Here is a 12,959-nt window from a genome sequence, read left to right as displayed (position 1 = left end):
CTGTATGGGAGAGTAATGCAGAACAAGCCTTTTCTGCACACGTGCCACAAACAGAGTGGCTTGAGGTATGCTAAAGCACATTTGGACAAGCCAGCTTCATTTTGGAATAAGGTGCTGTGGACTGATGAAATTAAAATTGAGTTATTTGGACATAACAAGAGGAAACAGAACACAGCATTCTTTATATTGTAAGGTAGACCCTACAATAATACAGAGAGCAATGTTCAGGAATCAGTGACAAAGTTGAAGTTTCAACAAGACAATGGCCCTAAACACTGCTCAAAATCTACTAAGGCATTCATGCAGAGGAACAAGTACAATGTTCTGGAATGGCCATCTCCAGACCTGAATATTGATGTATTGAAAATCTATGGTGTGACTTATAGCGGGCTGTCCATGGTCAGAAACTATCAAACCTAACTGAACTGGAGATGTTTTGTAAAGGCGAATGGTCCAAATTACCTTCAACCAGAATCCAGAGTCTCATTGGAAGCTATAGAAAGCATTTAGAGGCTGTTATTTTTGCAAAAGGAGGATCTACTAAATACTGATGTAATTTTTCTGTTGGGATGCCCAAATTTATGCACCTGCCTAATTTTGTTTAGGTAACTATTGTACACTTTCTATAATCCTATAAACGTCATTTCACTTTTCAAATATCATTGTGTTCGTTTGCTATATGATATATTTAGATGAAACTGCTGATCCAAACAACCAATGATTTATGAAGGAAAATCATGAAAATTATCAGGGATGCCCAAACTTTTGCATATCACTGTAAATGGGTCACCAGTAACCTGACTGATGTCAGTTACATTATTTTTTTAAAACAAATAAAGAGATCAGTGTGGATTCCGTCTTCATCAGAGTCTCATGGTAGTAGCATTAGCCGAAAGTTGTAGAAATAAAATAGACTGCATAAAAAAGAAACCTGTTGCAATTTAGGTTTTTTGGGGTTCTTTGTTTTTTTTTTGCCAGTCTAGAACAGCTGGGCAGAGGGTGCAGTCTCCTAATAGTCTGGAAAGACTGACATAGTTCTATTTGGTTGGTCGATGCAATGCTTTAGGCCAACTCCAATGAAATGAAATGAACCTACTCTCTAGTGTTACTGCAACAAGGATTTTGAAAGTGATAACAGAAGGAAGAGGGTTGTTCAGCCACCTCAACTTCCATTAAAGAGAAACAAGCAGGACAACATCTGGACATTACATTAGGCCTGAACTCCAGCAGATAAGACCATTTCCCACACCAGAAACATAAACTACTTTACACTCTTTTTATACTAGTGACACTTTATTCACTTTTAGTCACTTACAGTCATTTATTCACCTTTCAGTCACTTTAATTTTAAAACTGTGTAATTTTAAAACTGGATATACTGTATATTCTGTGTATTTATTATCTCACTCTTATTGCCTGCTCTTATTGTCCTTATCTTCAACGTTATGCTGCTCTGTTGTATGTTAATTGCCTCTTGGGGATAAATAAATTCTTCTGATTCTGATTCTGATTTAATGTTGGTGTTTAATTAGTAAATGAAGAGTTGGGGTTGTGGGGGAATTATGATCCAAAAAAGTATGATTCCAAAAAACTCACAACTTTCTCTTTGTACCCAGACTTCTAGGCCTTTGCCTACCCAGACCTTTATCTACAGTTGGCACAACATAAAAGAATAAAATTCATACTAATGTCTACGGAGTCATTGAATCACACAACAGCTTGCTAAGTGTATACACATGTGTGCTTTTAGGTTGAAACTATTCCCTAAGCCCTGTTGTTTATAAGAGGTTAACAGAGTATATGGCAGTTAGGCTGGGGAAAAAAATTGTTGCTTCATTCATTTCAGATGCAAGTGACTGATGTCCCTGTTGCTGTGTCTCTTCTTTTCACCTTATAGCACAGCCAAATTCACCAAAAATTCATGAAGGATGGTGGGCATACAAGGAGGTGGTGCAGGGGAGCTTTGTTCCAGGTATGCTTCAAAACTGTGTGCAGCACTTTGATGCATATAATTTTCACAATACAGATTTTCCTGCATGTGCTTTAAATATAATATATATAGTGCGCATGTATAGTGTGTGTTTGATCCAGAAGTCAATGATTACTACACATTTAAGATTACATCGGGCAACCTTGCCCTTCTCTCACAGCTAACATGTCTTTTTGATTGATAGCAGCTCACTGATCCTCCCAACTTTTCCATCGTGTTTTGTATCTGCATGTCATGCCAATTATTTCCCAGAGATTGTATTTTCTGCTGAGCTGAGGTGCTTTTGAGTTGTGTACATGAGTGTGTGTGTAGATGATGCAATCTCTGTCTTTATGAGGACTAAATGTCTGCATGCAAAAAGAAGAAGTAGGAAAATTCTAATAGAGGAGATTTAATTTCTACTCTTGTACTAGCATCAAAGCGAACTTTACCTGAAGGTTAAATGTGAGCAGTGAATCTTTACAAGATGAAAGTGGAAGTATTAAGGAGCAATTAGAGGTAAAGATTTAGACTGAAATACTAGTATTTATAATTCTAATTCATCCTAAGGCTGTTTTGTCAACTCCCTGTTACTCATGAAGTATCTGTTGGTGTCAATACCCTGACAAACTTGCCACTGCAATATCAACTGGCAAGAGATAATGGTCCCTTTTTACAGAAAATTTGAAGACTGAGTTTGAAGGGCGGGCAGTGCTTTTGCAAAGGTTTAAAATCCCAGAGACCGGATTGGTGCGCGTTCTGGTCCTGGAACCTTTGTGCTTTATTTTTTGCCTTCCCTTGTTCATTATATTTTCTGACCCGATGCACCAGCCTAGTGCATCAGGTCTCTGATAACAAAGAAAACCTTCTGTATATCTGGGCCACAGCATGGTATTTAAAAATTCTCTTATGTTGTGCATACAATAACATAACAGTTACCAGTGTGCAGTTACTGTGTAACCTACATACACATTCACAGGTCATAGTTTCAAGACAGCTAAGTTGTGAAGTTATTACAAATCCTAGACTACTACTGGATTGGATGGGTTTCTGCTCATCATTTCAAAATCTGTTTTTGCTGAAAGGCATATATTATCATAGGAAAATTACTAACAGATATTGATTTGGATATTTTTTAGCTGCTTTGAGCAGAAGGATAGACAGATATTTTATATCTTATTACACCCTGTTCAGTCAGGGTGTAATAAGAAAAACAAAATTGGTTGTAATTTGAGGTTTTGCAGAATTCTCCAATATTTCTCTCCTTGTATGAAGATGAAAATGTCATGATTTCAAATCACTCAATCGAAGTTGTAAAACCAGATTCAGTGGTTATGGCAAACTTAACACATGTTAATTTGTCCTTCCAAAATATTAGAGAATCTGAAAAGATAATTATAATTGATACTGTATTTTGACCAAGTGTTAACTTCAATACAGTCATAGTACTCAGCTACTCAGCTTGTCTAATATTTAAGCATTTAGCCACGATGTTATTGACAAAATTTTAAACCAGGGTGATAAATTAAGTACTTTGCCATGAATACTTGTAATAAGAGCTGAGTTTTAGAGTTGGTAAACTCTAAACCTCAGCTTAGAGTGGGAGGGGGAGCAGATTCAGTAGCATAATAAGGCGGCAGGAAACTGCAGTATGTATCCTGTGAATAAAGTTCTGATGCCAATGTTTACATTTCAGCTATATATAGTTATATTGCGATTATCAAAGAGACAACTTAGGAGGAATGAGACAACTTAGGAGGAAAGGTTATTTTGGATTACATAATCATCTGACAGGAGTTCTTAATAAAAGTAGCAGCTTGTATGCTTGATTGGCAGTTGAATTATTGTTGTTGAAAATGAAATGGAAATACTACTTCTACCTTACAGGGAGAAACAGTAATATCAATGCAAAGCTCATCTCAGAGTTCTGAACCCTCTTCCCTTCTTTTCACCTGTTAATAGCTCATTTCACTTTGCTGAAAGACTTCTCTGTGGAGGTCAAAAACTGTGGCCCAGCATATTGGAACATTTGCACCCCAAGGTTAGCAAAGCAGATGTAATCACGTTTTCAGGCCTGGCTGACCTTTAGAATATTGCGCATCCTTTTAGTATACTCTCAATTAGCTTTAAATTTGATAAAGGTCAGATAAAACTCCACGTACTGCATCAGTTTCCCCTTTGCTTTTACCTTTTGTTTCTCTGCCATGCCCTTACATTTAACTCCTTCAGTTAAAAGTTATGTAATGTGTCATCAGCATCACTCACTGCACTCCCAGAAAAAAGGTTACAATAAACGTCAATTTCTATGATCTACATGAATCTACCTACTAGGGCAAATTATTGATCCTAGAGGTGATTGTGTTAATTTTTTTCATCCCAAGTAGTAAAAAGTTTCATCCAAATGTTAAAATGCAATTAGCAGACAGTGTTCAGAAAGAAATTAAGATACTAATTTTGGTGCAGAAGTTACCACTTTTCGAAAGTCCTTTGAAAATGCAAATCAATTTTCAAATATCCTGTATCTTATTTTGCCCCTTATTTTTGTGTTAGGGCAACTGTTATAATTTGGCAAATACATAAATAAAATTAAATTGAACAGAAAATTAAATTAAAAGTTCATTTTTGTATCATTGTCACTAACGTTCAAAACTTGTGTCCATAAGATACAAAGCATAGGGGTACTTATTTGGGACCTGGAGAATGACATTGCCCCAGTTATAAGCCATTGTACCTCTAAAGACACTATAAGTTAATTTATCTTCAGTTCTTCTTTCTGTAGCAAAGACTTGAGGGCTCAAAAATTCTTCCATTATTACATCTTTGGACTATACTTCTTACTTTTCTCATTTTGGTATGATTAATGAACAAGCGTGCTTCATTTAATTTGTGTGCCGATTAGTTTTTGTCTGTGATCATATTATTCAGCTGAATTTTAATTAACATAGCAACAAGTTTTTTTTGTGCTGTAAAAACAATAACCACCATTAAAGTTATTAGAATTCTAAATGACCAAAATAAAAATTGCTCAGAAAAGCAGAGCCTCCGTTCTAGTCTGTGTTTATCTTAGAGCACAGGCATAAACAGAATTTTAGGTATGCTAAAAATATCATACAAATTAGATCCTGCTCACCCAGTTGCAAATCCTTTGTTTTTGAGTTTATGAATTTTTATGTATTAATGCAAGACTATTAGACAATGGCTTTAGTGGCAATACATACCAAAGATGACGTGGGTATTTGAATCTTTTGGGGCTTCTTGATCTTAGCGATGTTAAGAAGGAGTGTTAGTGTGTGATTTGTCTTATAAGGTGGCTCTTTTAAGTAAATCTTTTTCATTGGACTTCAATCCAAATCTATGTGAAATTTCAAAAATACCTGGATTGATGTAACACTGCTGTCATAGAAATAGCTACACCAATAAATTAATGCTGCAATCCTGATATTTAAAAACTAATATGTATAACTTTTTACTAGAGGTTGAGAGATTGATCTAAATATTGATAATACTTTACTGGTATCAGATATTGGCTAAATACTAGTGCATTATGATCGATACTTTGTTTCTATCCTCTAGGAAAAATGAACCAAGGCAAACACTAAACAATAACCTAAACTGAGTGAACTAAAACTAGACATGAGAAATCATAAACATGAAAAAGAACATGTAAATGTACTGAAAAAAAAAACCCGAGACTTGAGAGGCATGAATTCCAGTGACATGAGACGAGGAAAAACAGACAACCTGACACTGAACAAACGGAGGCAGAGGACTTAAATATACAGAAGGGTAACAAGGGAAGTGGAAACACATGGGGAACACAACTGACACAAATGAGTGTGACGCCATGTCATGGGGAAGCAAAACTAAACACACTGAACATGGAATACAAGACTGTCAAAATAACACAGGAAAGATGTAAACTAAGACACCCCGACTTGACAAGGTGACAGGGAAGTAGAAACGGGAGATGAGACATCGACCCAACTAAGGGACAAATACACAGGACATGATGGACTAGAGAGAACACACAAAAGTGCACATGACAGACAGAGGAGACATGAAACAAAGGGAGGGAAACGTAACAGGAAGGGGAGACGAGACACCTCAAAAACACAACATAAAAATGGAAATATAACTAAGCACAGCAGCACACAGAATTGATTAACCCAATACTCAAAAATTAGCAACCAAAATATTACAACACAAAGAGATCACAAAAACACCATAAACTCAAAAACTAGGTCAATTGACTCAGAACCATGACAGATTGGGCAGGGCAATAAAACATGCTGTGAAAGAGAGACAGGGATTAATAACAGATATGAATTACAGTGGTATCTCATTATAACGCGGTTCACCTTTCACTGTTTTGCAGATTTTTTTTGTGCAATTTTGCATGCTTTTTATTTTATTTTTTTTATTTTTTTATTTTTTTAGAACGCGTTGTGTTCTGCGTCTTGATCGGCTATAGACCATTGTCAATCAATCTCCTCTGTGCCATGTCTCCTGCACAGTACAGAATGCGTTCAGCTTGCCAAATTTACATAAACCTTTGATTGCTAGCAGTGTGACTCAGAAGTGCTGTACTGTAAGTTTGTAAGTTTTCTCCCCAACAAACACAACAATGTCGATGAAACGTTTTGCACCCTCAACTCAAAGTGCCTTTGAGGCACCTGCGGGTGCCTTTGATGTCCTATAATATAATATAATATAATGCAATATAACATAATATAATATAAGATAATATAATATAATATGATATAATATAATATAATATAATATAATATAATATAATATAATATACTGGACTTATTTTTCTACGAAGGTTTGAACTTTGAGAGTGTTTAAGCAAGAAAGAAAAGTGTGAAAATGTTCATGCCTGTCTGAGAAAAGTTTATAAAGTATGTAGTGAGGAGTTTTACAGCCTTAAAACATCTATAATAATTGTGAAAAATAAAGTTGGCTACGTCGCGGATTTCACCTATTGTAGGTTATTTTTAAAACGTAACCCCCACAAAAAAAGAAGGGACCACTGTAAATGAGATTCTACTTTTAAATACTCTAGGAACAACAAGTAAGCCTTCAGTGCGAGGGTTAAAGTACTCTAATGGGGTGATATGATACTATAAGGTCATTAGAATAAGATGGGGACTGATTATTCAAGACCTTGAATGTGAGGAGCATGATTTTGAATTCAATTCGGTTTTTAACAGGGAGCTATTGTAACCAGTAAAGGAGAAATATGCTCTCTCTTTCTAGTCCCTGTCAGTACTCTTGCTGCAGCATTTTGGTTTAACTTTTAGGACATCCTAATAATAGTGAAGGACAGTAGTCCAGCCTAAAAGTAATAAATGCATGAACTAGTTTTTCAGTGTCACTCAGAGACAGGATACTTCTAAGTTTAGAGATATTACCCAAATGGAAGAAGGCAGTCTGAAATATTTCTTTAATATGTGCATTAAAGGACATATCCTTGTCAAAAATGACTCCAAGGTTCCTCACAGTGTTACTGGAGGCCAAGGTAATGCGATCCAGAGTAGATACCATAATTCTAAGATATTCAGGGCCGAGTACAATAACCTCAGTTTTATCTGAATTTAGAAGCAAAAAATTAGAAGCTTTATGTTTTTAACTCTCCGGTTGTGTTCACCCCCACCCCCTTGCTTCAAAATTGACCGGTCAGTTTTAGCAGCTCTTAAATTAACATAAGAAACATTTTTCATCACCAAATTCAGTTCAGTGGGTGGGTCAATGGGTTTTTCAGTGGGTCGTTCAGTGGTCATTCATTGGGTTGTTCAGTAGGTCGTAAAAGTGGGTCTTTCATTTTGTCATTCAGTGGCCCATTCAGGGGGTCAGAGGCCAAAGGGGGCGGGTCGGGGGTAGAGTCCCATTCATTTCCTATGGCGGTCACTTTTGACCGGGAACACAAAGATGTTACAAAGTTGATTAAAACACTCAAAATTCATCGAAAGAGGTGCTCATCACTTTCATACGTTCAAGTGCATAGTGTGGAGGATGTCATAAGGACTCGAGGCAATTGGATGTAAAACACAATATTTATGAGTTTTTTAATTTGTAAATTTACATGAAAAAAATTGAGTCTATTAGATAGATATGATACAAACCATTGCAGCGCAGTACCTGTAATACCTACAGCATGCTTTGATCGTTCTAATAGGATATTATGGTCAGCAGTATCAAACACTGCACTGAAGTCTAGCAGGACAAGCACAGAGAGGAGTCCATTGTCAGAGGCCATAAGAAGATCATTTGTAACCTTCACAAGTTGTTTCTGTTCTGTGATGGGCTCTGAAACCTGACTGAAACTCTTCAAATAAGCCATTCCTCTGCAGATGATCTATTAGCTGTTTGACAACTACTCTTTCAAAAATTTGTGAGATGAAAGGAAGGTTATAGATTGGCCTATAATTAGCTAAGACCGCTGGGTCAAGAGATGGCTTTTTAAGAAAAGGTTTAATTACTGCCAACTAGAAGGTCTGTCGTACATAGCCAATTATTAGAGATAAGTTGATCATATTTAAGACTGAAGCATTAATTCTTTGAGCAGGACTTCTTTGAGCAGACTTGTAGAATTGGGGTCTAAAAGACACGTTAGTGGTTTGGAGGAAGTAATTACTGAAGTTGACTCCGAAAGATCAATTGGAGAAAAAGACTCTAAATAAATGTCAATGGTACTGAAAGTAGCTGCAGATAAAGTTACAATTTTTTCTTGAGTAATTTTTTCTCTAATGGTTAAATGTGTTTCTCTAATGGTATTTGTGAAGAAGTTCATGAACTGGTTAACGTTAAAGGAATGGTTGGCTCAACAGCGTTCTGACTTTTTATATAGACTTTTTATTTTTCCATGCTAAATGATGATCTTTTAAATTTCTGATACACCATTTCCTCTCCAGTTTATGAGTTATCTGCTTTAAGGTGCATGTTTGAGACTTATACCAGGGAGTAACGTCCTTCTGATTTAAGGCTTTCTTTTTCAGAGGAGCTACAGTATCCAGAGTCATACGTAGTGAGGAGGTAAAATTGTTAACAAGATAATTGACCTCTGTTGGAATAGCGTTCAGGTAGCTGCTCTGCTCTGTGTTGGTAGAAGACATTGAAGATGATAACAGTGGGTGAATTATATTCTTATATTCTTATTTATAGCCCTTTCAGAAAGACATCTACTGTGATGAAATCTACTCCCCACTGCTGATTAATCAATTATTGTAAATTTAAATATTATTAGGAAATAATCGGACAAGAGAGGGTTTTCAGGAAACACTGTTAAATGTTCAGTTTCTACGCCATAGTTAAAAAAAGATCTCACTCAGAATACTTGCAAATATTCAAGTATTTGCATAAAAACAGTATTTAAAGTGAAGGAGTGAAGGAGACACGATATACTGGGCTAATGTTGCAGTGCTCACTGTGCCATTCGGTGCACCAACTACTGAAAATAAAATTTAAAAAAGTTAAACCTACAGTTCTCAGTAGGACCTAATAAGGGCCCAATATTTTGTTGTTCTTGAGCTTTGGCTGGTATTGAGGCATGCAGAAAATGTCATCCATGTCCACCTCAATAACAGAAGTAAATAGAATACAATTTATTTTATTTAAAAGTTCAACAGATCTCAGCACCAGTTTAGCTCAGCGGGTGAGCAGGTGACAATGTGCCACATGGCCAGAAAGTAACGGCCCTGGGTTAAGTGGTTGTGCTTGCATTTGTGTTTGCAGTTATTTGCAAAACAAATTTGTTTTGCAAGGGGTCCAAAGAAAGTGAGTGTGAAGGACAGTGCTGAGAAGTAGTGGATAATGCATCTGGGCTCTATCCTGGCCATTTGTGGCCACTTCACTTTTCTTTTTTCAACCATTTTCGTTCTGTTAATGCAAATGGAATGAAACTTCCCAAAGGTGTGTATTTTTTTTTCAGATTTTTTAATTTTCAACATCAGCTCCTTAATAATGTCAATAATATACACTATACACCAAATTGTTCCTCTTGGCTCTATCGTGGCCATTTTTGGCCAATTGAAACCCATTATAACCACCTTTTTTGATTCCTTGTTATTGACAGTACTAAATCATGCAATTTAGGTAAAATTGCTTTCATTCTAAACTCAACACATAAAAACTGTAGTTTTTCATGTTTTTTACCAAATTACATCATTTACCCATTTTTGGCCAAGCAAGCAATTTCATGTAATATTCCTAGTTTCTAGTAGCGGCCTTTGATGGCTTACCACACTCCAATGGACCAAAATAATGAAACAATTTTGACATAGGTTTGATCTTAAGGATCTAATAGTTTGTGTGTGTGTATAGGGCTGCTCTATTATGGCAAACATGATAATCACGATTATTTTCACTGAAATTGAGATCTCGATTATTTGACGATATTTATTTAACAATAACAATGTATTGAATAATGGCTTTAAAGATTGTCAAAAAATAATCTAAAATAGTGTGCAAATACTGATTACAGTACAAATGTTTGCAGTATATAAAAAATAAATGAAAAATGTAAACATCTATGTTTAGTGAACTTCAAAATACTGCACAATATTTGATCCACGTCTGACCCATATTGTTTCCACCAATGTTCCCTCAAATTTTTCATGTGTCTGAGCGAACACACAAACTCCCTGAGCGGTCCCTTGGACCACTGTGAGCGACATCAGACGTGTGCACTGTGGTCACGCCATCCATCCAATTTACATGGTTTATTAAAATAATCAAATTACAGCGTTTACATTTATGTTAGACTACTTTTAATTAACTGCTTTAGCCCACTTGCAATGAAAATTTAAAAAATTCCTGTTCATGACCTGTGTAGTATGTTAACACTATTGGAAGTAAAAATAACTTGAACTCCAATTTTGAAAACACAACTTTCTTTTTTTTTTTTTCATAAAGCTCTGACTTGTATTATGAGTATGAGTCTGTGGTCTGGGAGAGTCCTATAACTCTCTGTCTGCAAAATACAGTATATAATGACCAATGTTGGGCAATTAATTATATAGTTACTACTTCAAAAAAGTAACTCAGTTTGGCAAACAACAAAGTTTTTTGCAGCTATTTATTTTATTTAATGCAGCCAAGGCGTTTTTTTAAATAAACATGTCAAACTATTTACAGAACAATCAGCTGTTCTGCATCAAATCTGATGCCACACAAATTATTTGTGCCACTCCAAACAATAATTTCTGTCCACTATGAGATAAAGGAGAACAACAGCCTGATACCTGCAGGCCTGACAACAGGAGATGTATCACTCCTGTAACACCTGTAACATTCAGCAGCCGTCTCATTGTTCTGACACACACAAAAAAACTATTGACTACACTACACACTAACTACACACTAACTACACAAGATTTGCGCTAAATGTCTCAAATCTCTCACATCTTAGAACACCGCCGTCACTCCTAAAACTTCCCCCCGTTTCTTAACAACTAGATGCCACGTTGCCATATCATTTTTTGATTGGTCGACACGGTGCTTTTTTCGACCAATAGGAAAGGGTGGGGGGTTTTTTAGGGCCCGAGCACAAAAGTGCGAAGGCCCTATTGTATCTGCTCTGTTTCTTATTATTATTATTATTATTATTATTATTATTATTATTATTATTATTATTATTATTATTTCGGCAAATGAATCGGCCTTTTGAGGGCCTAAACATGCTCGAAAACTCATGAAATTTTGCAGACTCGTCAGGTCTGGTGAAAATTTACGTATTTTAATGTCCGTAGACATGTCCAGGGAAAATTGGCTCAGTAGCGCCACCTAGAAAATGAGAAACGCGAGCCCCGAGATGGGTATGACCTACATGTATAAAACTCGGAACACATATCTAACGTTCGGAGACGCACATAAAAGTCTATTATGGCCATGTCCTAAACCCAACAGGAAGTCCGCCATTTGGAAGTGAAGGTGACATTTTGGCTCTAATTTTGCCATTTCCATGCCTCGAACTTTTTGCGAACTCCTCATTGGAATTTCATCGTACAAGCTTCATATTTGGTCAGTCTCAACTACACACCTGGGCCATGTTAAATTGCGGAGCTTTTGAGTTTTCGGGTTACTGTGAGGCCGTGGCGCCACGGCGAATTTCGATGACTCGCCATGAAAATCTTATTGCCTCTCGTTCTGTCATACATTGTCCGACCTTGACCAAAGTGGACACATATGATAAGGCTCCACCCTGAACATATTTCAACTGCCATATTTGACATCAGGGACAGCGCCACCTAGTGGGAACAGGAAATGTCATGTTTTACACTTTGGGGTACAGTATTGTAATGGGTGACATCTGCAGCCTCAAATTTCTCCAGGAAAGCCTTAAGGAGTTGGTCTTGGGTTACAGAGAAAACTGTGAGTTTTCGCTGAAGGGTGTGACCTTCAGCAGCATGGCGAACATTGAGGTCTCGCCATGAAGAAACAAATTAGTGTAACTCAATGAAATCCAATCTGATCAGTACCAGATTTTACAGGGATGATGTCAGACCCGCCCTGAACAGATTGATATGCCCATTGTCAGGAATACGTAGAGCGCCACCTAGTGGCACCAGGAAATGTCATGTCTTTCATTTTGTTGTACTGATTTTCACAGGTTCATCGTGGCCACCTCAAAAGCGGTGAATATCACCATCAGTCCCTCTTGATGCTTCAGTGAGAAAATTGTGACTATAAACTGAACGGCGCACCCTGGTGGCAACGCAGTTCACCATGAAAGATGAAGTGGCTTTTGAGGGGCTTGAAAAGTTTAAAAGTCTTGAAATTTGGCGCACACCTCTAATGTGATGAGGATTTGTTTTATATGTTCATTTTCCTTGAACAGCGCAAAATGGCTCCACAGCGCCCCCTACAAAATTTCAAAACAACAGCCCCTGCTCTGTGTTTTATGTATGAGTTTGAAACCTGGCAAGCTTATTGGAGATATCAAGATGTACAAAAAGTCTCTTGGAGCAGTATCCCAAATCCAACAGGAAGT

At 36.8% G+C, this 12,959-nt stretch overlaps 1 protein-coding gene across 1 annotated transcript in view; it reads left to right on the top strand.

The window, feature by feature from the left end:
* Positions 1-1,921: 1,921 nt before the first annotated feature.
* The window catches only part of ca10a (carbonic anhydrase Xa), a 305,283-nt gene continuing 294,245 nt past the window's right edge, over positions 1,922-12,959 (top strand). The window contains exons 1-2 of the mRNA XM_039616256.1: positions 1,922-1,972; positions 12,579-12,603. Coding sequence (XP_039472190.1) covers positions 1,922-1,972; positions 12,579-12,603 — 76 coding nt within the window. The remainder of the gene's footprint in view (positions 1,973-12,578; positions 12,604-12,959) is intronic.

Source organism: Oreochromis aureus, linkage group 8 (genome assembly GCF_013358895.1).
Source record: "Oreochromis aureus strain Israel breed Guangdong linkage group 8, ZZ_aureus, whole genome shotgun sequence".
Lineage (NCBI taxonomy): Eukaryota > Metazoa > Chordata > Actinopteri > Cichliformes > Cichlidae > Oreochromis > Oreochromis aureus.
Note: the sequence above shows the minus strand (reverse complement) of the source record. Positions and strands in the feature narration are given on the sequence as shown.